The sequence below is a fragment of the Solea senegalensis genome, linkage group LG2, assembly GCF_019176455.1.
Source record: "Solea senegalensis isolate Sse05_10M linkage group LG2, IFAPA_SoseM_1, whole genome shotgun sequence".
NCBI classification, from domain to species: domain Eukaryota; kingdom Metazoa; phylum Chordata; class Actinopteri; order Pleuronectiformes; family Soleidae; genus Solea; species Solea senegalensis.
Window position 1 is genome coordinate 28,955,479 of NC_058022.1, and position 24,002 is coordinate 28,979,480.

General features: G+C 39.7%; 1 protein-coding gene across 1 annotated transcript in view; it reads left to right on the forward strand.

Moving 5' to 3' along the window:
* Window positions 1–636: 636 nt before the first annotated feature.
* Window positions 637–24,002, forward strand: part of LOC122784346 (activin receptor type-2A-like) — a 40,098-nt gene continuing 16,732 nt past the window's right edge. Inside the window, exons 1-4 of the mRNA XM_044049588.1 lie at window positions 637–1,613; window positions 19,380–19,587; window positions 20,794–20,924; window positions 22,222–22,376. Coding sequence (XP_043905523.1) covers window positions 1,559–1,613; window positions 19,380–19,587; window positions 20,794–20,924; window positions 22,222–22,376 — 549 coding nt within the window. The 5' untranslated portion in view covers window positions 637–1,558. The remainder of the gene's footprint in view (window positions 1,614–19,379; window positions 19,588–20,793; window positions 20,925–22,221; window positions 22,377–24,002) is intronic.

Here is a 24,002-nt window from a genome sequence, read left to right on the forward strand (position 1 = left end):
CTGTAATGATGAACATTTGCGCCTCAGAATAAAGATTTACTGAGTTACTCTGGGATAATCGTTACTTCACTGAATATCTGTGAAGTTTAAATGATTATACGAAACAAGACATTTGAACATTTTCTAGTTATAACTACTATGGACATTATTATTTAACGAATGCACATTACTGTATATATATTTGTGCTGAATAAATGAACACACTCATTCATTCAATGTCTACCGCTTTATCCTCCACATGAGGGTCACTGGTGCCAATCCCAGCTGACACAGGGAGAAAGGGAGGTTACACGCCGGACAGGTCGCCAGTCCATCGCAGGGCCACACAGAGACAAACAACAGATCTTTAAAAATGGCATTTTAAATAGAAATGGTGAACTAAATGGTGGGCTTTTCAATTCTTTTTTTTGGGATAGAAAGACTGTCTTATTTTTTGGTTGTTAATCAAAAATATTTAGCTGCCTATAATTTCATAACTTAGTTCTATCTTAACTTAATACATTGAAAAACGGATGTCCCAATTAAACGTTAAATGTCCTTTTAGTACACACCATGTCCCTGTAAAATATTTTATTTTGAAAAACTTTACCGGAAATTGGATACAAACTTGTACACTTGACGTGGGCCAGTGACGCCATCTTGAAATCGTCCCGACCAGAGGAGGCGAGGAGGAGACGGGCTTGAGAAAATTCAGTTCGTCCTAAAGTCGGTAGCGCCATTAGCTATACGGATTAACAGCACTTTTGTGGTTATTGTTATCATTTGATAGCGTTTCCACTTGTTCATTTAATTAATTTCGACGGGGAAAGACTGCGTGGCCCGCTCCGTAGAGGGCTATCATACCGGAGGAGGGAGCCTCGTAAATCGGTTGTTTCCCTGCTGGAGCGAGCGGGGCTCTGGTTGTGGCCGGGCAGCGCCGCCGGACTGTCGGACCAAACTGAGACACCGATACGGAATATAACAACAAAAATCAAGATCTCAAACGTGCTGCTTTAATTGTAGGTGGTAATACATCAAAATTCCAATGGTGTTTTGACGTTTTCATGGCTATGCGACGGAGCTCACCGAGGAGAAGTTTAATTGAAGAGGGGAGTGCGCTTGATTTCCAGTCCCGTGGATGTTAGCTCTACCCGGCTGTGGCTCTGCCCGCTGCTCTGTAAAAAAGAAAAAAACAGGTTGAAAAGCAAAAGTACGCGCAAGTGAACGCTTGTGTTCACAACAATGCTGCAGACCTGGCATGTAAATGACAGCTCTGGCTTGAATGTCAACCAGCCGCCCTCCATTGCTCGCCTGTAAACCTGGAAATACCAGCAGTCATCTCCTCTTCATCCTCCTCATCCTCTTCCTCCCCTCCTTGTTTTTGGACTAGTGAGGTTTTGCATTACCTGGGATGTTCTGGATTTTAACATTTGAAGATGTCTTTTTTGCAAAGACAGTGGTCATTGGAGCTGCAGGACATTTAATTTGACTCATTCGTGTTTTTTGAAAATTTTGTGTTGGCTTTTTTTGTTGTTTTTAAAATTCTCTTTCTAGTCATTGGGTCTGATTCGGATGGAAAATGGGAGACGCCATCAAACTGGCCTTCGCCGTTTTCCTCATCTCCTGCTCCTCAGGTGGGTGTGTATGTTTGTGTATGTGTGTGTGTGTGTGTGTGTGTGTTTTGAGAGAGAGAGAGAATGCAATGCAATGCTTGTTGTTACCTCTGCAGAATGCAATGCATAGCATATTTTTTAAGAATGCAGTGTAATGTAATCTTGAGTAGGGACGAAGAAGGAGGGGGGATCCCACCACTCTGCCGTTTTGCTTCATTATTTGTGTCCTTTCTTTGCATCCTCCACCCTCAATGTAGATGTGCATTTTGCAGATGTCAATCATGAGGGGCCCTAAGATGGTACCTTGAGGAGCACCTAGTGAGCTCCAAATATGTATTTCCCCTTTGTTTAGCTGGATTCAGAAAAGACAGGAGAGATGATGATTGTATTGTCCCCACATTTAGCTATGACACATATCTAGATATGTGGAGGAAAAGAATACCGGAAGTGCCACACATAAATAGGAAGTCCTTGTTACTTCCGCATTCATAAATAAGGTCTGTAGTCTGCCATCATTGTAACACCTTCATATGAACATGTTTCCGAATCAAAATGAATCAGTACAATATGATGATTTTTTTTGTGCTTTATTTTATTCTCTTTTATGTTCTGCACACATATTCTATTGTCATTACTAAGCTTTTATCTGCTGATTACTGTAGAAATAAGATGTTATTATTACCATAATATGATTTCCCTATTGCAGCATATTACCATATTGTCACTGTACTACAATGTAAAGTTTACTGTGTGTTTAAAAGCTTTTATTTACACTCATGTTGGAGCTACTTAAAATGAGGTGTGCAGGGTGTTGGGTGAAAGGGTCAGGGGGTTTGATTCAGTCTGTGTGTGTTTAACATGTAGTTGGTATTACAGTGTAACGTGCAACGGCAGAATATCCCCCAGCAAAGCAGTTTTGCAGGCTCGGGTTGTGTGAGTCCATTACATGTTCTTTTCTCCCAATGATAGATACATTATGAATGTCAGCGGGGTTGTAGAGGTGATGCTGAGGAGAATAGGGTAACCCAGGAGTGCTATTTTTCCAGTAGGGTGTAGATTGGTTACATGGATGTGGGTGGATTTCAATATCATCCTCTTTGATTGAGATCTGCTGTCTTCATGCAGCGCTGTCTGTATAGAAGGCAAAACATGTGCTGTTTGTTTTTGGTTTTGTCATAGAGATTGTATGATTTATTTTCCCCAGTTAATGTTAAGTCAAAACCCAAAGGATGCAGCCAAAGAAAACGGAGTGTTTAACACTGACCTTTAAACACCACTAACCTTCCTCCACCTCCTAAGAGAATGTGGCATCACATAATATCCACGTTTACACATTCAAAGCTGGGCAGTTTGTCAAGTGGGTCATCAAAGTTTTAAAACTGAGGAGGTCTGACACTTTAATTTGTTGTGATGTATTTCACCATCACATAGCAGAGAGAGGTGACAAAATGGTGAGATTGCTTTATGCCTTAAATGCCAACATCTACAGCAAAAAAGTATGTTGCATGCAGTGGTAGATTCAGTGTGTTGACTCAAAGCTCAATTTAACCACAGGTATTATCTGTGTTTGAATATGTGTTGTTTTTTTATTTTATTAATTTTGTTTTTATTATTTCAATATTTTTATAAATTAACTGTTACTTACAGTGATTCATGTAGCTTAAGAGAAGCACTTTTTTGGTGTTTTTGGAATTAAATGGCAGCAAACTGTGCGGCTTTAAGCAAATGCATATGTTTTTTTTAATAGTGAGCCAATGAGGGAGTCTTTTAGCATTTGAGTAAAAATTAAAAGGCTTCTCGAGCACAGTAATAGTTGGGGTGTAACCCAGGTGCTGACTGTATTGCACAGTGCATTGGATGATAATTCCACTTGCTCATTACTGTCTGAAGAAGGAAATGAGTGGTTTGTTTTTTTCGTCTCCATAATCGTAGACGAAATCCAAGTTGAATTTTCACATCTCAAGATGGCACCGTGAAACCTCTGATCAGGGCTGGGCATTTGGCCCAGAGTTTCATTTGATGAGGTGTACCGAAACACGCTCAGAACATTTCAGTTAATGTTTACATTTGCATTCTAACAAATCAAAATGCACATTAAATTTAAAATCGCATTTTGTTCAATTTAAGTGACACCAGACAGAAAGTGATAAAATAATACACCTTAACAGAGATTGTGACAGGTAGAGGATTTTATTTGTTCTTCATTTTTAAACCAAAATGCCAAAATATTATTTGTTTCAGAATCTTTTATATAATCTTTAGTTTTTGGACATGAAATGTAATTGTGGGTTTTGAACTGTTGGTTAGACAATTACAAGATAACACAAGAGCCACTGCAGTCGTGTAATTTGAATTTTTCTTGATTTTCCGTCAATTTAGAGATAAGTATTTGGCAGCTTAATCGATGGTGAAATATATTTGCTTGTTGCATCCCTAAATATTGATACTTTTTTTGATAAATTGTGCACAGCAAATGTTTGAATGAGGCCTTAATCATTAGCATTATTATTTTGTACTTCATGAGCTTCTTGTAACAAGATTCTTTGATAAGAAATGTTCAGAGCTGAAATCCAGCCATAACATGCTTTTATTTTGAAAGCAGCATAAATGCGAAATTAGACCTGGTGTAATGCTGCATTCAGCAGCTGCCCGGTGCTTTAGATCCCTGCTTGCATGTCTAAATGCAGCTCGAGCACATGGTGTGCAGAGGTTTGTTTGCTGAGGTGTTAATGTGACAGGATAGTAAATGAGTTTCTTTTCAGTTTTCATTCTCAAACTGGAAAAAGAGGTTTTACCTTCAGGGAACTTGTAGCATGAAGCTGCAGCAAGCCTCATGCTGGCTCTCGGTCACCTGTGTAAAAGATAACCTCTGCCTTAGATACAATGTGAACTCAAACTGCGAAATGGTAAATATTTACTGTGCTGCCCTATGGCACGTTCAGTTCCTGTCAGATTTACTGAGTTTGAACTGAGGCCTAAGAGAAACAGCAGTGATTAAAAATCACCCGTGTGGTAGTCGCTTTCTTTCTTTTTGTTTTTGGAAGCACTTGAATTACCGTACAATGACAGTATAATAATTACATGGTAACCATTTTGTAATAGAGAAGTAATATTATGCTAATGCCATCTTGGTTCTATATTAATATTAATCATGTGAAGGTATTACATGGATGCTAGCCAATTGTAGCATTTACCTGAACATTACTTTGGAAATAACATTGTATTATATTGTAATATTATCTCTTATTACCAAAATATGACCCTTGTTATTACCAAGCTGAAAAATCTCTTTTTGTATTACCATATCATTACTTCTTTATTTCTAGTAATTATTGCAATACTATTACCATTGTGCTGTAACATAGTTTTAGAAGAAGTTGAAACCCAAATAATCCGCCTTGTCTGTGTTAACATAGTCAGTTATGCATAGAAACAGCGAGAAATATGAAGAGTATGTTCATCCATCCATCCATCCATCCATTTTCTACCACTTTTATCCTACACAGGAGGGTCACGGGTGGTGCTGTGCCAATCTCAGCAGACATTTGGCGATAGGCGGGGTACACACCTGGACAGGGCGGAGTATGTTCATATTAAAGCAATATTTGCTGGTCATACTCCTATTTGTCTTTGGGACCACCACATTTCCTGCTGCCCTGTTTCTATGTAAATGTGAATAGATGACTATACATGATTAGTCACTGGCTCTACAGGTCACACTTTGGTGAAAAAGTCACATCTGGCCACTGGTTTGGTGAAAATGATAATGGCAAGGTTATTTCCCGCATGTTGCCACTGATAGATTATAAGTGGTGTCTCGTGCTCCGCCTCCATGTCGGGCCTCCTGTTTTGTGCACTGCAGCAGTTTGACACAGACATTGATCCTCTAGCATGCCAGTGTAAGGTTACATCAATATGGCGAGGATGAAGCAACTTTTTCTTTTTTAAATCCTCAGCAGCACAGCAGATGTGATGATTCAGTTTCATCGCTGCTGCACGTCAGACTCAACTTGAAACAGTATCTGAACTGGGTCGATCAACGGTCCCATTCCTTAACGTTTAATTTCATTGAACAGGAGAATACTAACGTCTACCAAGAGGTTAATATCTCTTCCTCCATAAAGCCGAACCCAAGTTGGCAAGATTTAAAATATTCAAACTCTAAAACATCTGACCTTCCTGTAGAGGAAATAAAGAGATTATTTTAATTATTAATTTATTAAGATTTTTTAATTGTGCCTGTGTTTATTGTTTATACACGCAATGATGAAACTCTGATTTTGAGAACCCCAAAAAACTAAATATCATACTGATTTTAACTTGTAAATATCAAAAGACTATCTGAAAACACACAGACGTGGATGTAAGACCTTGTTTCTGTTAGTAAATTAGTCATTTGAGACACATTGACGCGCTAAAATAATTGGTCAGACTATATGAACATTTTGCATGAATAAAAGACAAACAAGACTCAAAAGATTTATGTGAGTAGATCGTGAGTAATGAACTAAATTGATAGCTTTAGCAAACGGAGTAACACAAATGAAATATTTATCCATCACTATTACAGAATTGAAAACATGTCCTTGTCCTTGTAGTGAATCAAACAAGTTGACAGTTTAATTTCACCAAAATATAAAACTAAAATTACATGTAGCCACACTGTATATGGTTGTGTGTGTATATATATAAAAACACTTTTGGACTGTGACTAAAACCGCTTTTACTACCTGTCCTGCATGCTTCTGCGTCAATGTTTTAGGTGTTTCCTTGAGCAGCCAGAGGCTGACTACCAGCTCTGTCCCATTTTCCCCCTCTATCTATTTCTAATATGTTCCCTTGCATTATGCATTAGGCTGTGAAAGCACAGGTGTATTTGTTAAGGCCAGATGTAGCCTCCATTTCCCATTGGGCCTAACTAGCCACACTGCTTCATTTCAAGGCCGTGTATCATTCTGTGCTCGAACATCATAAAAACAAAGCGCTGCGCCAATTTGTGTTCATAAAGGTAAAAAGGTGACCAGAGCCAGCATGTTGTTGGGTCCACCTGGGGAAGTTATGACCCTCCACCCATCAGAGCACTGGTTAAATTTAGAGCACAGCCAGGTGTTCTGGATTTTGTGTGCAGTTTTTTGTAACAAATTGGAGCAAACTAGAAACTAGGTTGCATTTGCATTTGTTCGAAATTGACGAGTTAGAGGAGTTTTCTGGTCGCGTGCATAGTTCTCATTTACCCCAACCTTTGGTGAGGAAATTGTGATGAACGGGTACATTTCGACAAACTGTACATTTTCACGGAACAGGAATTGATTCAAACTAAACGACGGTACAAAGGGAAAACAGAAGTGCAGGTGACCTTTAGAAAGTTCATTACTCGACTCAGCTTGTTGACATGTTTCTCTGGTTATTGAATTACATCAGTTCCTTGTGACGTAACTGATTATGTTTATCATGGAAGTTAACCTTTTGAAAATGAGACTGTGATGTTTTAACAGGCTTTGAATGGCCTCAAGCTCCATAAAACACTCTCACCAACGACTATCTAAACTTTCACTGCAATTAAGAATAATCAAAACATATTATTGTTATTGAGGGGGGTTTCTACAGCAGCAGCGATTTGTTTCAACTTGCTCCTGGTATCACAGGGCTGAGTGCCTCACAGGCCAATACACTGATAAAGCACTGCAGAGGTTAAGTAATTAGAGGAAATCATTTGGAAAGCCAGTTTAGCGTAACCTTTTTTGAGGCGGACACCATCTGATGCAGCTTAGATACTGCAAGCAAGCAGGTCAAAACAAATACAAAATATTGTTTTTAAATGCCGTAAGGCCCAATTCTTTTTTTATAATGGCTGTTCAGAACAGTGAGGACACTAAGGCTACATCCATATTATTCCATTTTTGTTTTAAGATTGAAAACTCTCCTGTCTCTCTCTTTTTTCTTTATTTTTTTGCTTGGGCCTTTGTAAATGATGACATCGTTACCGGCATTGACTTCCTGATAGGTTCTTATCAGCCATAACTTGACTATCTGCTGTAATGTATTTCAGTTTCAGTTTCACCTCGTCCTTGGCCTCTTAACAGGACAAGCTTACTCTTTAATTTTCAAGATTGTTGTTTGTAATAAGTAGTCCTTTCTGGTTCAGCTTCCCTTTTTAAAGTGCCTTATGCACATCCAGTGCACCTTATTGATCTTGTGATGTATGTATTTTTTTAGAAGTGTCGGCATGGCCCTGAACGTTTTCAGGTTGCAGAATGTTTTTTTTTTGCTTTTTTTAAATCTGAAAACGTTTTTCAAATGTAAATGTAGTTGTATGAGTGTAGCCTAAATGTTTGTAGGCCTGGAAGAAAAGTCAGGAAGTGCACTGTCCCTGTCTTACAAGACAATATTTATTTTTGCTAATTCTTCACATCCTGATTATCTTGTTATTGTGGATCTCCATTTGCTTAAAAAATATGGCTTGACTTTCGTGATCAGTAATGTTGTACTTGAGACTCATGGCTTCACTTGGTTTTTGTGGTTGTAACAGACATGTCACAAAGTCCATGCTGTAACTAAAAGGTCACATGTTTGACATCCGCGTCAGGTACTCATCCTCCCAGCTAGTCCTTGGGCAAAATATACTCGCTTAGCTTGTTGTAAGTCACGTCAGATAAGAGCATCAGCTAAAAGCCTAAAATGTAAATGCAGACTGTGCTTACTTCTATAATGGGAAGTTGATGGATTTCCTCTGTAACCATTACCGAATCATATTAAAACAAATGACAGGGAAGATAATAACTCAAGGCTTTGAAAAAACATCATCACCTTTTGTGTTAAGCCTGCGATTACGTCTCAAAATGTAATATACTGATGTAACTTCATGAAAACTATTTTATAAACAGGATTATTTTAGTCTCTATCTTAGTCTCTCGATGTGTTGGTACCGCAGAGAACAGTCCAGTATGCTCCTTTACTGTAATTAATGCATCCTGCAGATGTTGCTTTATGTGCTTGGGAGAGTCTCAGTCTAGACAGGCTGGCTGCTCAGACGGAGAGGCCCGGCTTTGATCCTTGATTAAAAACTGCGAGCTGTACATTCATCATGCTCTTGTTTCAGGCTCTCCCAAGGGTCCTCACACTCGCTCTGCGTTCCCTCCTTCCTTGTCCGTCGTTTCGTCGTTGTCCATCTCTCGTCAAGATTCCTTGCTGTCATAGAGGTCGCCCTGACCCCTTAAACCACTGAAGGGTAATGTTGTCTGTGGGCCATCCTGGGTCTGTCGTCCGGCCATTATCATTGCTGTCATTTTGCGCTTTAATCTAATAAACATGAAATTCCATTTAGGGAGCATTTAGCGTGTAAACTGCAAACATCCACATGTTTTGTTTGATATTTACTGCCCTGTTACCTACACAAACATTACATTTAAAGAAACTGACAGAGGAAAAAGCAATAGATCAGTGTAGACTTGTGCTGCTTTAGTCTTGAAGCTGACTTGTGTGTTGACACTAGCTCACTCGTAGAACCAGCTGCAGTTTGAAATGCCAGTGAGGTAGTTAGGGGATTTGTTCAGTCTTGAAACTCTTAATGTTAAACAAGTTTTCTTTCCATTCAGCACTGACAGAAAAGAGACTTTTGCAATTTTAGCTGTTGCTGGTAATGACTGAGTCATCATCACTGGTATTGATAAACAAAACTATAAAACCCTGGAGAAACATTACAGTTATTCTCTGCATCAGCACATTCGAATTCTTAGCTTACTGCACCCGTAATATAATCTCAATTAAAAATACACACGTGTTGGTGCTTTTTTGGGTTTTGGTGGCATGTGACCAGTGTGTGTCATTAATTCACTCTATATATAAAGATGAGCTGGGAGATGGCGAGGTTGTGAGATAGCCCCATGGATGAAAGGGAGGATTTATTGACTCTCGATGTTTATTGGTTTGTCTTCTACAAACGAGAAGCTGGTGACTCGTGCAAACAGTGAACATAACTGGACGGCAGAGGACATGTCTGTAGACACATGAGATGACTTGGAATGTGTTAGTAACACGCAGCAGCAACAGACTGTGTTCTACTGTTGGGTAACCTTTACTGCAGAATGTATTTCTGTACACATTTCAGGGGGCATGACTGATTATCAGTAATCAAGAAGATAACATATTTGGAACTGATATACAGTGATCCAGAAGTCTGAGACCAATTTTACACACTTGCTTCTTTTTACTGCTTTAAAATCAGTATTAGAGTCAAACCCAAAGTTTCTTTTGTAAGTGGTCAGTAACATCCTGCAGTACATGTGTGGTCTCATGTACATTTGTTTACTGGTAACATATTTTCGTCCTCCTCAAGTTACACACACATTTAAACTTATCTGCATAATTGCTCATGGTCCTCTCGTTTTACTAGCGTTTTCTGCTCAATATCTGACCTAAGTCGATACCTTCTCTCTCCCCTTTTCTTTTGTAGTATAAGCAAATCTGCAGACAGTGGACCTGGTGTCACATTTTGTTTACCATGACAGGATCTTAATTTACAATATGAAATTGCGAGGTCACATGTCAGTGTCTGCGTCACCTACAAGATGTGATCATGATGCACTTTCAGACGTGGGTTATTGAAAATCTGTCTGAACTGAACTGCAGTCTCAAAGGGCCAATCTCCTCATATATATATATATATATATATATATATATATATATATATATATATATATATATATCAGTGTCTGCGTCACCTACAAGATGTGATCATGATGCACTTTCAGACGTGGGTTATTGAAAATCTGTCTGAACTGAACTGCAGTCTCAAAGGGCCAATCTCCTCATATATATATATATATATATATATATATATATATATATATATATATATATATATAATGGCTTGTCTGCCTCTATTTGTTTCCTCCCTCCTTCCTTTCCCTGTGTTCTTCACTCATTGATTGCTTGTTTCATAAAAATAAATTGAAATGCTTGTGCTGTAGGCTTTGTGATGTTGCAGTATCACTGCAAATACAATATACAGTTCAGTTTTAAACCCAAGTGGCACTTAACACACCCTTCAAATAAATCCAAACTATTCAAGCACAGAGGCGATAGTATAGGGGCTGAAGTAAAAGCTCCTTCTACATTACCCTGCGAGAGATAACGAGACTTTTTAAATTGCTTGTCCTGTGAAGAATGTACGGTATGCAATGGCCGACTGCAGCCCATTACACACGGGGGACACTGGGCTACGCTGGTATGTGCTCTTATTGCACGGTACAGTCGACGGTGATTCACGGGGAGAGACGCAGGCACTCTTCTGACCTGTCCGGCAACCGGCCTCATCAGTGCTAATTGAGGCAGAGACCAATGGGCGTTTGTTGCTCGGGCATACCAGTGAGGATTAAAGGGATTGGATTCAGTTGCTGAGTGCAGTGGTTTTTAATGCCCCCCTCTCTACATGCACGCACACACAAACACACACATCATGCCCCCTCCTTTCTGCCATGGAAAGAGTGCAGTCTTTGTGACTGGCTCACCCGAGCCAACCCAACCACCCCTGCCATGTCACGACACCATCTGATTGAGCATTAACGTTGCCCTCCAGTGAGACCCAAAGGCCGCTCTGTAAAAATCACCATCTACTGTAAAATAGAGTCTGACTGTGAGTGCTTTTATTCATTTCGTCTACAGCAGCTGGATTGTCACAGCTGCTAGAGATAACATGGCATTGATATAACCGTGCAACTTTGCTACCTTTTCCTCTAAAAGACACAATTTAAGAAAAACCTCATTCGTCTCGGAGCTCTTACTTTTCCCACCATCTTTGTCACAATAAATTATATAATTATTTGCATCAGATACCTGAGGATGAGGAAGATCTTTCACATCAAGTGAATCCTGATGAAGCAAGGCCAGCTGCTTTATGTACATTGTGCAGTGGGACCTTGGAATCCATTTCTAGCCTGCATGATATACACTCAGGTGATAACCTCACCATGGGCCAGAGGCCTCCCATGCTGCCTCTGGTGCCTAATGCCTGTGATAGTCAAAACAGCTATAAATGGTGTAAAAAATCTTTATCCAAGGCAGCCAGGAGCTGCCCTGAAGGCAAGTGGTGGGTTGCATTTCTAAACAGCAGTGCCCACGTTTACAAGTCGGGCAGAAGGGATGGATAGTGGTTGTAAACGAAAAAGAAGAGAGAGAGAGTTTGGATGTGGAGATTTATAGCTACATTCCATTATGGGTATTATCTTTTTAAATGGGATCTTTTAGTGCTGCAGCTCATGGTAGTTTGTATTACTGATGAGGCTGCAAGATATTTCGTTGATTAATTGATTAGCTTGACCATAAAATCTCAAAGAATTGTGAAAAATGCCTATCACAATGACAACATCCTCATGCCAAATACATTCTGTTTACTGTCACAGAGCAGCAGAGAAAGCAACATAAAAACATTTAAGCATTTGGATTGAAAAACAAACAAACACTTAAAACCAATTAATTCATTATCCAAATAGTTGGCAATAAATGTCATTGTTTTAATTATTAATTGTTGTGACCTGACACTCCATGCACAGGGATTTCAACCAATATTTATTTCCTTCACTGGTTTGTTTGATTGCTTTTGTACTGCCAAGAGTGGCAAATTACAGAAATATGCATGTCGCTTTTATTATTATTTTTTTTTTATCTACAGAAATGAACCCTGTGACTCACTCAATAAAACACCTTTCGAAGATGGTGTGAAATTTGCCTGATTGGTTTTGGGGTTTCCAATCCAATCCAGACCTGACGGCTTGCAAAATGAGTTCACCTGAACTGTGCTTGATCTGGAAACCACATCAGATATTTCTCTTTTCTTCAGTACACGTGTCTGAAAAACACACCCAGAATCTCTCACTCTGCTTCTCTGCTGCACAACATTTGAGGGAAGTGGTGCAGATTATGTTGTATACTATATAGGACAGGGGACTTTTTAAAGATATTATTATTGCTTTTTTTGAATGGGTGCAAACAGGGTGTTAACACTACTAGGAAAAGTTTCTTGCCTAAATGTACGTGGTTATTCACAAATTCAAAAGCTGTATTTAGTTGTGTCCTGAGTTAGTTATGTGGGGGAGGAGTGTCAGGTTGCATAAGCAGCAACAACAAGCATTGCTGGGAAGCCAAGAGGCAAACTTTGCAGACGGCAGTTTGAACCCTGGCCTCAGTGTAACTTCTGTATTCATTACTTTAAAAAAAATAAAATAAGAAAATCATCACTCACGTTTGTTTTTAGCACCTTTCGCACATGTTCCCACACAAACCACTGCCCCACGCACCTATACATCACCTCAAATCTAATTCATGTATGCCTGGTCGCAGATGATTAGTTGATCCTGAGAACAAATTCCATCATAAAGAACAATCCCCGCTCCTGGCAGGCACACAAAAAAGCCTTGATAAATGACTTGTTTACCTACTTTGCTGTACACTGTGTCGAGTGTAGACCTGGCCCGCCAAAATTCCACTTCATTATGAGGTGGCAGAACCTGTCCCTGTGACCAGCCACTGACAGGAAATTGGATGTTTAGTTCTTATTTGCCTCAGTAGTTTCCTGGCAAAAAATACATGATGACAAGATATTTAGCCTGAAATGGCACCTGGTTATTGACAGATTATTTACCTGTGCTATTCTTTTTTCTTTCCTGTATCTTTGGAGCTAAATACTTCCTGCTTTGGTGAAACGAACACTGCATGATGTAGAGCTCACATGGCCATGAAAGTAGAACATAAAGGTTTTACTTCTCATGTAGCGGAAAGACCAGCTAATTCCAAAGCCTTCTTAAACACTGTGTAGGATGAATTACTGAGACAACTGCTGATGAAGAGGAGGCACGTATACATTTATTTTTATAGAACAATCGTATCTTTTGGCACACGGTGGTGTTCCTCTCTTTCCACTTAGTGTTGCTGCTGAAACTCAGAGGGAAAAACACAATCCTTCCACACTCCTAAATTAATCAGACACTTTATCTGTTTCACTAGCCAGCTTTAGTTTTGTAGGACAGACAACAAAACCACCAGGAGTTGCCTGGCTACCTGCCAAAGTGGTTTAGTCAAAATTTCTCCAACATTTGGCAGTTAGTTAGTGGTCATTTCCCACCCAGCATGTACCTCACTGGCCTGGCTGCAGATCAGACCAGAACCGTTTCTGCTGTGAGGCTCCTGCCTTGTAGCCCTCACTCAGCTAATAAAGAGACATGTGCCAATACACAGGATCCAATGTAGCTCTCCCTTGTGGTTTTTGTTTCCTTTTTGAAAGTCTGGCTTGTGTTTTCAGTCGGGGCTGAGAAAGTGAATGTCATCTGAGTAATAAGAAAGTGAGTTTGTTCTATTACTCAGCTCAGGCTTCTCATGGTCTCATGAAGTGGCATGTTTAGAGAGGAAATTGCTTTGAAAAAATGACTCTCCTACAGAAAAAATCCCATTAAATATAAATGCAGTGGTTATTAATAATAAATACATTATAATGTGAACTGTGTAATTCTGCTGTTTATATAAGGGTGTAGTTGCTGACTATGTTTGCTGTCTCATTTTGTTATTAGCTACTAAACCTTGAAACAAATGGATGTTATTCAAACCCAACTTTTAAATTGCAGTAAAAGTTAGGTCCAAACTCTTTCTAATAATTTTCCAGGTTTGCCATTGACAGCTTGGTCGTATTTTTGTAGTGTTTACCTTTAAAGAAAAACCCTAATATAAAACAAAAGTCATGAAAGGTTGATTTAAAGGATTTCTTAAAGCAAATACCTTCTGCCAATGGAGCTTCCTGTGTTGTGGGGATTTAGTGATACATGGCATTGATGTGAAGTGACGTTGTGAATGAGTCATAAAGCTTTGCAGGGTTGAATAACTTGCCTGGTTTTATTTGGAAAATGGTAGGTGAACTGCAGCCAGTGGCAAGCGGACTGTTTGACAGTCTTCAGCTCTGTCACGGTGCGCCTCGCTACCAAAAGAGAAAGCATCCCCCTCTGTGTCACAGCCTCTATAACTCTAAGAATCAAGTTCTCTGAATTGCTTCAACCTAACATGACCTATTGGCCATGAGACAAAAGATCGAATTTTTAGAGCCTGTGGATAATCAGTAACCTCCTACAGTTGCAGCATCTCCGCCAAGTTCCCCATCTTTTCCATCTTCATATTACACACTCTCAAGTGAATCACATTCCCTGTTTGCAGTGTTCTTTCAGAATTCATGGGACTATATTGCATTCTTAAGCCTGATTCATACTCAAGTCACTCAACACTGGATAGTTTTTGCCCAACAACGCTGCGCAGCCTTTATAATTTATGTAGTTTTATTTTCATTTATAACTGTGCTACATTTTCTTTGTTTTTACTGAAATGATAATGATGAGCAAAGAAATGGACGTGGCCAATGCATCCATTGAAACAACAAACATGAGAATAGGCTTTTAATAGGTTTTTGACCGACAGTTGATTATGAACTGTCTATCACTCACAATATGAGACATGAAGAAGTTGAGTGACACATTTTTGTATGCATCTGTTGCTCAACACATTTAAGAGTGTATAAATCATGCTTTACAGTTTTTTTTCTGTGTAAGTTTGGTGCTGCAGGAGTCAGATATTTAATCACTGAGCATCAGCTAAATGCCCGAAGTGTAAAACCTAAAATGTCAGAGTGCTTTTTTTTTTTTTTTTTTAAAAGAGCCACGGGGCAGAAACTGAGAGAGAGGGGTGAGGAGAGGAGCAGTTTTTCAAAAGAAAAAAGAAAACCCCAGTGGACGTAGAGAAGTGGGTCGGGTGTGTAGATGTTTTGCAGGCAGGCATTGCTTAAATATCTGCAGCTTAAGTAGGTCACGGTTAACCTTGATAAATCTCTTGTATGACTGGAAGAGAGAAAGGAGCCTCTCTGAAACACAATGTGGTCATTTCTTTTCTGGAGAGAAAGGAATTGTGTGGGGGTGATTTGACTGATTGAAACTCCATCTAGTCTCTCTATGAATGCTCCTTTTCACTGATTTACCCCTGCATGAACTGACCTTCTAGCTTGGTCTCACCAGCCGTTATTATTAACTAGACGTATAGCCTTCTTTGTTACTGTGCTGTTTCTCTTGTGTTTCACTTGTTCTCTTTTTGCATAATGAATCAAATAAACATTGATTTGGTCTTTTCTAAGAAGCAAACCTTGCAGCCCCTCAGTGGCATTTTTTTCTTTTCTTTTTCGTTCTTTCTTAGCCTTATTGCTGCAAACAAAGTGAGGCTGTGCCACTCGTGTTTGACATTTCCAATGTGTCAAATATCTTTTAGAGACAAAGAGGCTACACTTATTATATGAATGTGTGCTTGTGGGTGGAAGCCCTATTGTGTGCACTTGCACAATTGCTTGTGTAGGCTCTGCACTCTGTGACTTTATTCCCTTTAGTGAACTCTGAGCTGCGACTTAGTCAGAAGATTGATTTATCCACTTTATAGCCTTCATATTCGCCATACTGCCATACAGCTCTTGTCCACCTTTGGCACATGACTCTATAGGCAGGCCAGCTTGTACTGTCACCTCATTTCAGCGAAGTGATTGATTTTAGCTCTTAAGAGCTGTATTTACAGCGGTGCTCTGTGTTTGCAGTTCACATGGCTCACAGCTCTTTCTCACACGGTGTGATATTGGAATGGAGGCATTATCAGTTGAGCTGTTGCACCTCATCTTGGCCAAAGGCAAAGACAGCAGGCTTTTGTCTTGCTTATTGATTTTGAGCGCTGTCCTATTCAGAATTGCTGTATTTTATACCTAAACTTTTGATTTAGTCAAAGTCATCTTAATTGTCAGTTGAGCTGCATGTACAAGGCGCACAGAGGAATCAAAATGATGTTTCTCTCAGCCCCCTATTGTGTAGTCTGGTTTAAAAAAAAGAAAAGAAAAGTCTTGGTTTGACCACTGTAGGACTCAAAACAGCAAATACAAATGCTTTCTTTAGACATTGAGAGTTGGTACAAAAAAACTCATTTAACAATTATAAATTATAATTTATAAATTATAAAACTTGATCGCAGTTGCACAAATCTAGAATCTACGTGTCTACTTAGATTTCATCAGGTTGCCCACTTGTTCTTGTATGCACAGTTTCTTTTAATGAGGTTCATGCAGGGCCTGCTTCCTCATCGTGCGTTGGCATTTCTTTTAAATTGCTCTGAATAAAATGCAAATGAGTATGTTAATCACCAGAGCATAACATCTGGGGGAATCAACATTAACATGGCTGATGAGCTAATGAGCTAACCTACTGTTTTACCTTCATCTCCCATAAGGCATTCACCTCAACACAGGTGAATTAGAAAGAATAGAAACCTGTCACCATTCACTGGTTGTTTAAACTGCTGCACATCCTATTGAAGTGGATTTAAACACACAAAACACAGCCTGGGACACTTCATTTGTATCTATATTCATAATACTACATAATATACATTGGACAGCAGTATTTCTCTATAGTAGTATTTTGAAAGCAGGGTCAAAATATACATACATCAAATGCTTTTTCTTCGTCTTTTTTTTGCCTGTAGGCAATTTGTCTGGACACCTCTTTAATACCCATCATTCACCCCCAGCCACAGACAATTATCTTTATTTTCTCAAACTGCAAGTGTAGTTAGACTATCCCTATAGGCAAACATCAGCCTGAAAGAATGATGGGACATCATAAGGTCCGCACCAACCACTTGAGTTCTATATATGCACTGTTTTCATTTTTCTGCCAGGTGTTTTTCACATTTCACACACAGACATTAAGCGTTTTCTGACAGGGCGACTGGTCTTTTCAACAAATCTTCTTCACACCTAATCTCTGCACTTTCGAGTCTATTGCTCAAGGGTGTCTTAGCAGTAGTTTGTGCAAAAAAAGGAAAAAGTTAGTACTTTTTTTTTCCTTTACCTTTATTTCCCCAGCAGTGAGTTTAACTCTGACCATATATAAAGTGATTTTATCTTCCTTGTGGCATTTATTTGTTTATATTCACGTTATGGCAAATCCATACATCTTTTTACACAAGCACTTTTAATAGCTTAAAGGGTCTTCTTGCATTTTGCACCGTGTAATTTATGTTCCTGTGCTTGCATGTGTTTCTTTGTAAATGCAAGTGATATTTGTTTAAACCCAGTTATTTCAACACACAGTGGGCTCTGCTCAGTCATCAGTCCAGGCTATTTTTCTGTTCTCTGCTTTCGCCCCATCCATTTGCTCTCACAAGCAACAGTTCACAGCCGCACCTGTTGCTGTGAAATAGTCCGAGGCTTCATGGGAAATGGATTTGACGAGAGAGAGAATGCCATCAGTGCTGCTAAGACGCACTGTGACCTTGCCTGCCAGTGAAGTTGCCACTTTTTTCTCGCTTCCATCTGCAGCTGTTATTATCGCTGGAAAGAGACATGTGATGCTTCCAGAGCCGGGGTTGGCATTAACTGGATTGACTTAAGCAGCCATTTTACTGAAAAATACATGATCTCCCTGAAGTTAACCTCATAATGGAAGCTAAGCCCTAATTTCTGGAAGCTGCTGTGACACAGTCAGGGTGGACACTCCTCTTCTGTTATTTCACTGGTAGAGGAGAGTGTGTAATTACCACCCAAATTGGAGTATTATTCTTTTATTTGCAAGACTTTAAAGTTAAATGATGGAGCACTTTCGAGAAATTTAAAAGCTGGTGTAAATATAAGATGGTAGAGTGCAAACCTTTAGTGGGGTGGACAAATTAACACATGAGAATTCAAAGGGAATTAAACAGGTATACACAACAAATAGAGAATAAACAATCAAAATGTCAAGTACAGCTTAAACTGATGAGCTCTATATGCACAATAAACCCTCACTAATCCCACATTAGATTTTAAAATTCAGCATTTAAACAAACAAAAAGCATTTATAGTGATGATAAAATTTTAATGATGGATCATAAACTCCAGTTAATGCAGGGATTATATACATTTCCATTTAGTGTTTAAGGCTTTAGGCAGTGTGTTTGATTTTGCTCACCTTTCTCTTCCATCAACAGCCTGAGAAATTGCTATTTGAAATTGTGCACTTGAGTCTTTGCAAGTTTTCAAACTTTTAAGTACAGAACTCTGATGATAGTCGGCATTACATCTTGGACCAACAAAGTCAACGAGTAGGAAGTGTTCCTAAATCATGAGGTTTGCAGTGACTTAGGAAACAAACAAACAGAGGTTTATTATCTTCAGTCTTGTCAGCAGTCTGAACTGGACTACCTTCCTGACAAGTCATGAGAGGCAGCAACAGCAACGCTAAAAGTGACAAGCTGTCATGCAGATATTTCTCTGGATATCAGGTTTGCAAAAACCGGCTGCCTGATTTCATATCCAGGAAATCTGAGGATGCTTTATTTTGGCGGGAAGAAGAAGAGAAGTGGATTGGTTTACTTGAGTTGTGTTTGTATAGAGATTTGGTTTTCATTGCGTGGCTTGTGTGTTTCTCTGTAACCTTGTCTGTCATACTTGACTGGTTTTAATGGTCTGTCTTAAAAAAAAGTTTTCTTGTTTGTATGTGTATTGACATGAGATGTAGTATCCCACACTTTGAGGCTGTAAAGATTAAAATCTGCATTTTCTGCTCTGTCAGTGACAGAGTTGGGCAATAAGTCAAAAGCTGCTTCCTCTTGTTTTTCAGGATGTACCTGGCAAAGTGTCAATCATTATTTTTACCTTTAAGTCAGGAAACCCTCATCTGCCTGGATGTTTTCTTAATAATGACTGCACATTCAAAGACATTTCACTAACGTCCTCTCTGTCCTCTCCAGGTGCCATCCTAGGACGCTCAGAGACTCAGGAGTGCGCGTACTACAACTCCAGCTGGGAGAAGGAGCGCACCAATCGCAGCGGCATCGAGCTGTGTCGTGGTGAGAAAGACAAGCGTCGGCACTGCTTCGCCACATGGAAGAACGTCTCCGGTACCGTGGAGGTTGTCAAGCAAGGCTGTTGGCTGGATGACGTCAACTGCTACGACAGGTGCGTGTGGGTTACTGCAGAAAATGCAAAGTCAAAATCAAACGGAGCGTTTCAACGGATCTTTTTGAATAAGTCAGGCAACATTTGATTTGTACCTTAGTGTCTTCAACCATAATTGTTATGCTATTGTTGTAGTTAAGTCTTTACCATACTGTTTATCCACTGACAGTGTCATAGTTTTGACCCATCACTTACAGATTGACAGTTCACTCAGTTCAAAACGTTTTGAGTTTGCATGGTTTTGTGTTCAAAGTTTGGCTTTGAAGAACCTGCAAATACACTTGAGATGACATATATGGGAAGTGTGCACTGTCATTTCATGTGTACTACTGGTTGAAATCTGAACTAAAGCTTAATTTTTTTTTTTTTACACAAGTGGTTCATACAAAAACGGATGTTTTTGTGTTCTGTGTTTTTGTGTTTCTCATCATGATTCACACAGAACAAAGGCAGCACATCATGAGGGCCGCTTGTCTGCAAATATAGCAGAAATTACCTTGAGCACAGTTTTTGTCCCTCTGTGTGCTCCTCCAGCTGAATGACTCGTACAAGCCTACATTTTTAATTACCTCTGACAGATGGAATTTAAATTGCTGTGTGAATATCCAGAGTGTGTGCGTGCGTGAGTGTGTGTGTGTGTTTGTGTGGCAACCAAGCGTCTAAATCAAAACTGTAAGCATATATTATACAAGACGGTGTGTTTTTTTGAGTTTTTGCATCGTTGCTAGAACATAAACTTGACATCAGATAATGGTTGGAGAAATTTCTGCGTGTGTTTTTCTTTGATTCCCGAGGGATAAAGTTGCAGTCCGCACAGATTGGGTACCTCATCTCAGACGGCGCCGCCTAGCCTCCCTGGAGAGTCCAGAGAAAGTTGAGGGCGGCTGCCACTTCCTTTGGCTTTTATCTGATGACTGTGTGATTGTGAAAGAGAGCGAGTGTGTATGTGTGGGAGTGTGTTAGTGTACATGTGTTTTTTTTCTGTGTATCAGTGTGCGCAGGAGTTATTTTGTAAATGTTTTTCTTTTGGCAGCAGTGAGAGGATAGAGAGGAAGGAGAGCAGTGTATCTTTGTGTAGTTGTGTGTCTGCCTTTTAGAGGTCGTCTGCTGTGTGTGTGTACTTTCAAAGATAAATGGCTTTTATGTCCTGTGCAGTGTATGTGCGCGTTTGTTTGTTTTTAATGTCTCCCTCCATGTCCTCTGCAGTAATGAATGCGTTGAGAGGAAGGAGAGTCCAGATGTTTTCTTCTGCTGCTGTGAAGGCAACATGTGCAACGAGAAGTTCCTATACGCCCCTGAAGTGCCACAGACCGACCCGCACCATTCAACTGCCTACAGTACGTACATTTACAGTTGAAAAAGATGTCTGTCTTTAAGTATGTGTCTTTGCACCACTCAATAACAGGGAACTGGGAAAGGTAACATTAAAATACATTTTTCCTCAGTAATTGTAATAATTATTTCCAACCACATCCATGATTTTACTTTGAATGCTTTTGCGAAAGACATTGTGTGAATTTCAGTCAGGTGTTACATTCGTGTTTGTTAATATGTCTTTTATTTGTCTTTCACCTCCACACAGAAATGTAAGCAATCAGCCTTTTGCTTGATTTTCAATGCTTCAGTTCACCTCAAAGTTACAGTAAAAATAATGTTGTGTAAATCATAGTCTACGTTCACTTTGGTATATTCTTTATTAGATGAAGCCTTTTCTCCCTAATTATAATGGATGCCTAGAGTTCGCCTAATTTTATGTAACTGCAATATAATCCTGGTATGATTTAAGCATCAGCAGCCACAAAAATAGCTGATTAACATAAATAAATATAAATATAATATCTAGCATCTAAAGAAATAAATAAATACTGGATTTGATGACAGCGAATGCAAGAAGAAGTGCTAGCAGCTTTTGATATTTGGTGTAGCTTTATTTGGGGATTCTGATGTTTGTGTACTCATAACTTCTCAACTTAATTATCCAAAATGCCAGTCTTTCTCTTTTGTTCCTATAAATTAGACTTTCTGAAACTTGACGACACCCCATAGAGAATAACAAGTTCCCCAAAAATCCAGAGTCTGATGATGCAGCTGGTGCAGCCCCAGTGGCCCCTCGCCTTATCCCTTACTCCTTTCCTTGCCTCGTTACCACCGTCCGTCCTAAGGATGCTAGTTGTGTCCGACATCTGAGCGTCAACACTTTGACAGTGCTGCCGAATCAGACTGTCACACCTTGTAATGGGAGGACAGGCTGAGCCAGCAGGCGTCGCCAGGCGACTCCTGCTGGGGTCGGACACAGTTCAGAGCTCTGTTATTTTTGGTGGGTGGATTACGTTATGTCACGAGATGGATTCGCTAATCCTGCTGCGTGTGTTCGTGTGTCGTGCATTGATATGATCCCTAAGCACAGTGGCAGTAAGCTGTAAGCAGAGGTAATGCTGCACTTAGAGAATGGTGTCATCTGTCTTTCTTTTCGCTCAACATATATTTCACCCTTCCTTTTTTAATTTTTGCTTACTCTGACAAGTTCATAATTTTTCATTGCTTCAATTTTGTTGCCATTCAGATAAAATCTGTGCCGTTTTGCTAACTTTTGTGCTTCTTTTTACCACCCTCTCCATATTTCTCTCCCTACAGCCACCTCCAACCCATTTTCACAGAAGCCCGAGCTCTTCAGCACTCTCCTTTACTCCCTGGTTCCTATCATAGGCCTGGCTGCTGTCGTCCTCTTCTCTTTCTGGATGTGGCGACATCACAAACTGGCCTACCCAGCTGCCCTCGTCCCCACACATGTAAGTCTTTTCTGGGTGAGAAAAAGAAAACCAGATGAAAGAAATCTCGCAAACTCAAACTTTCTGTCTCATTGTGGTGTGAGCTGCTTTGAGTGCAAAAAAAAAGCTGTGAAAATTAAGCTAGAAAATGAAATTTTGCCAGGCATCAAATGCAAATAATAAAAAAAAGATTAATAGGGGCGGGGATTAATCTTTTTTTTCACAATTATTTACATGGCAGTATTGTATTGCTTTTGAGACACCAAGTATTTATTTATTTATTTATTTATTTAATTAATATATTTTCAAATCATATTGTGGGGTCTCTGGTTATTCCCACCCCTAAAGATGATTATATTTAGAGTCAATGCCTATTAGTTTCTGCTGTAGGACAACTTTTTTAAAGTTTGCTGTATGATACACTACAAAGAAGACTGCTCTGCCATCTCTATTTAACCAACCTTCAACTTCTGCGCTGATCCAGTTTCTCAGTGAGCTCAAATAGCCTTGGCCTTTCCTGCCCTGCACTGCGGAGGGACAGAGCTGTGGTCAAATAGAACGCACAGTCTGTGCTGAGAGTTTGTGCTGGGATAATTGCTTTTTCAGTTTCGTCTTTTAACGTTGTACAGAAGGATAAGTGGAGCCGTGCTTTCTGTCTTTTTACTTTTACGTGTTTCTTTTTTATTTAAATCAAAAACACACAAAACAGACTTGTCTTTGAAGGCACCAGGCAAGAATATCAAGGAGATGAATGCAGATTGGGATAGTTCATAATGTGCCAGGAGGCTTTAAATCACTCATACATTTAAGTACACATTGTCCATTGGCAAAATGGAGTCTTGATCCACATCATACCGCGTGTCCTCATTCACATTTCATGACGCTTGCTTATTCACGCATAAGCTGTTCCTGCTCGGCCATGCTTTTCCTTCCGCTGCTTAGTTTTTTCATGTTTGCACCTGAATCAACCAGTTCCATCATGAGGTTGTTTCAACCCCCGGCAGCAATGCAGAGCCTCCACCGTATGGAAGAGGAGTCACAGGCCTGTGCAATATTGATGAGGCTTTATATAGGCAAGCACAACTAAACACAGAGATGCTCGCAGCGCTGCCTCGGAGGATGGTGGTGGGTGGGTGGGTGGGTGGGTGGGTGGCTGAGTGGAGTGTGGGGGAGGGATAGAGAAGAGACACGCAAACTCTCACCTTCGTTATTATATTTGCACAGTGTTAAAAAATAGCAGGAAAAAAAGGACACAGATGCAATATAATCAGAGATGCTAATGTACACTGGAAAAACAACACCGCTGAGAGACTTATGAATCATCTTACCTGGAAACGCATGAATAAATAAATAAATAAATAAATACATTCCGAAAACAAAACAAGATCATGGCCAATGCAGGGTGGATCAGATAACGTATGATGATACCGTAAGAAAGGGGGAAAACAAATCCCCAACAGCTAAAAGATTGATAAAATCACAAGGGGAACAAAATGAAATAAAATAGCGAGAGTGGAACAAGTGTGCTGGAGAGTACTAGTGCATGACTGAGTGGGTGTACAAGGACAGGAGAGCAAAGGGCTCTACAAAGAGAGCAGTTTGCTCATGTGCTTTTCCACCAGTCTATTATTTAAAGGAAGACAAATC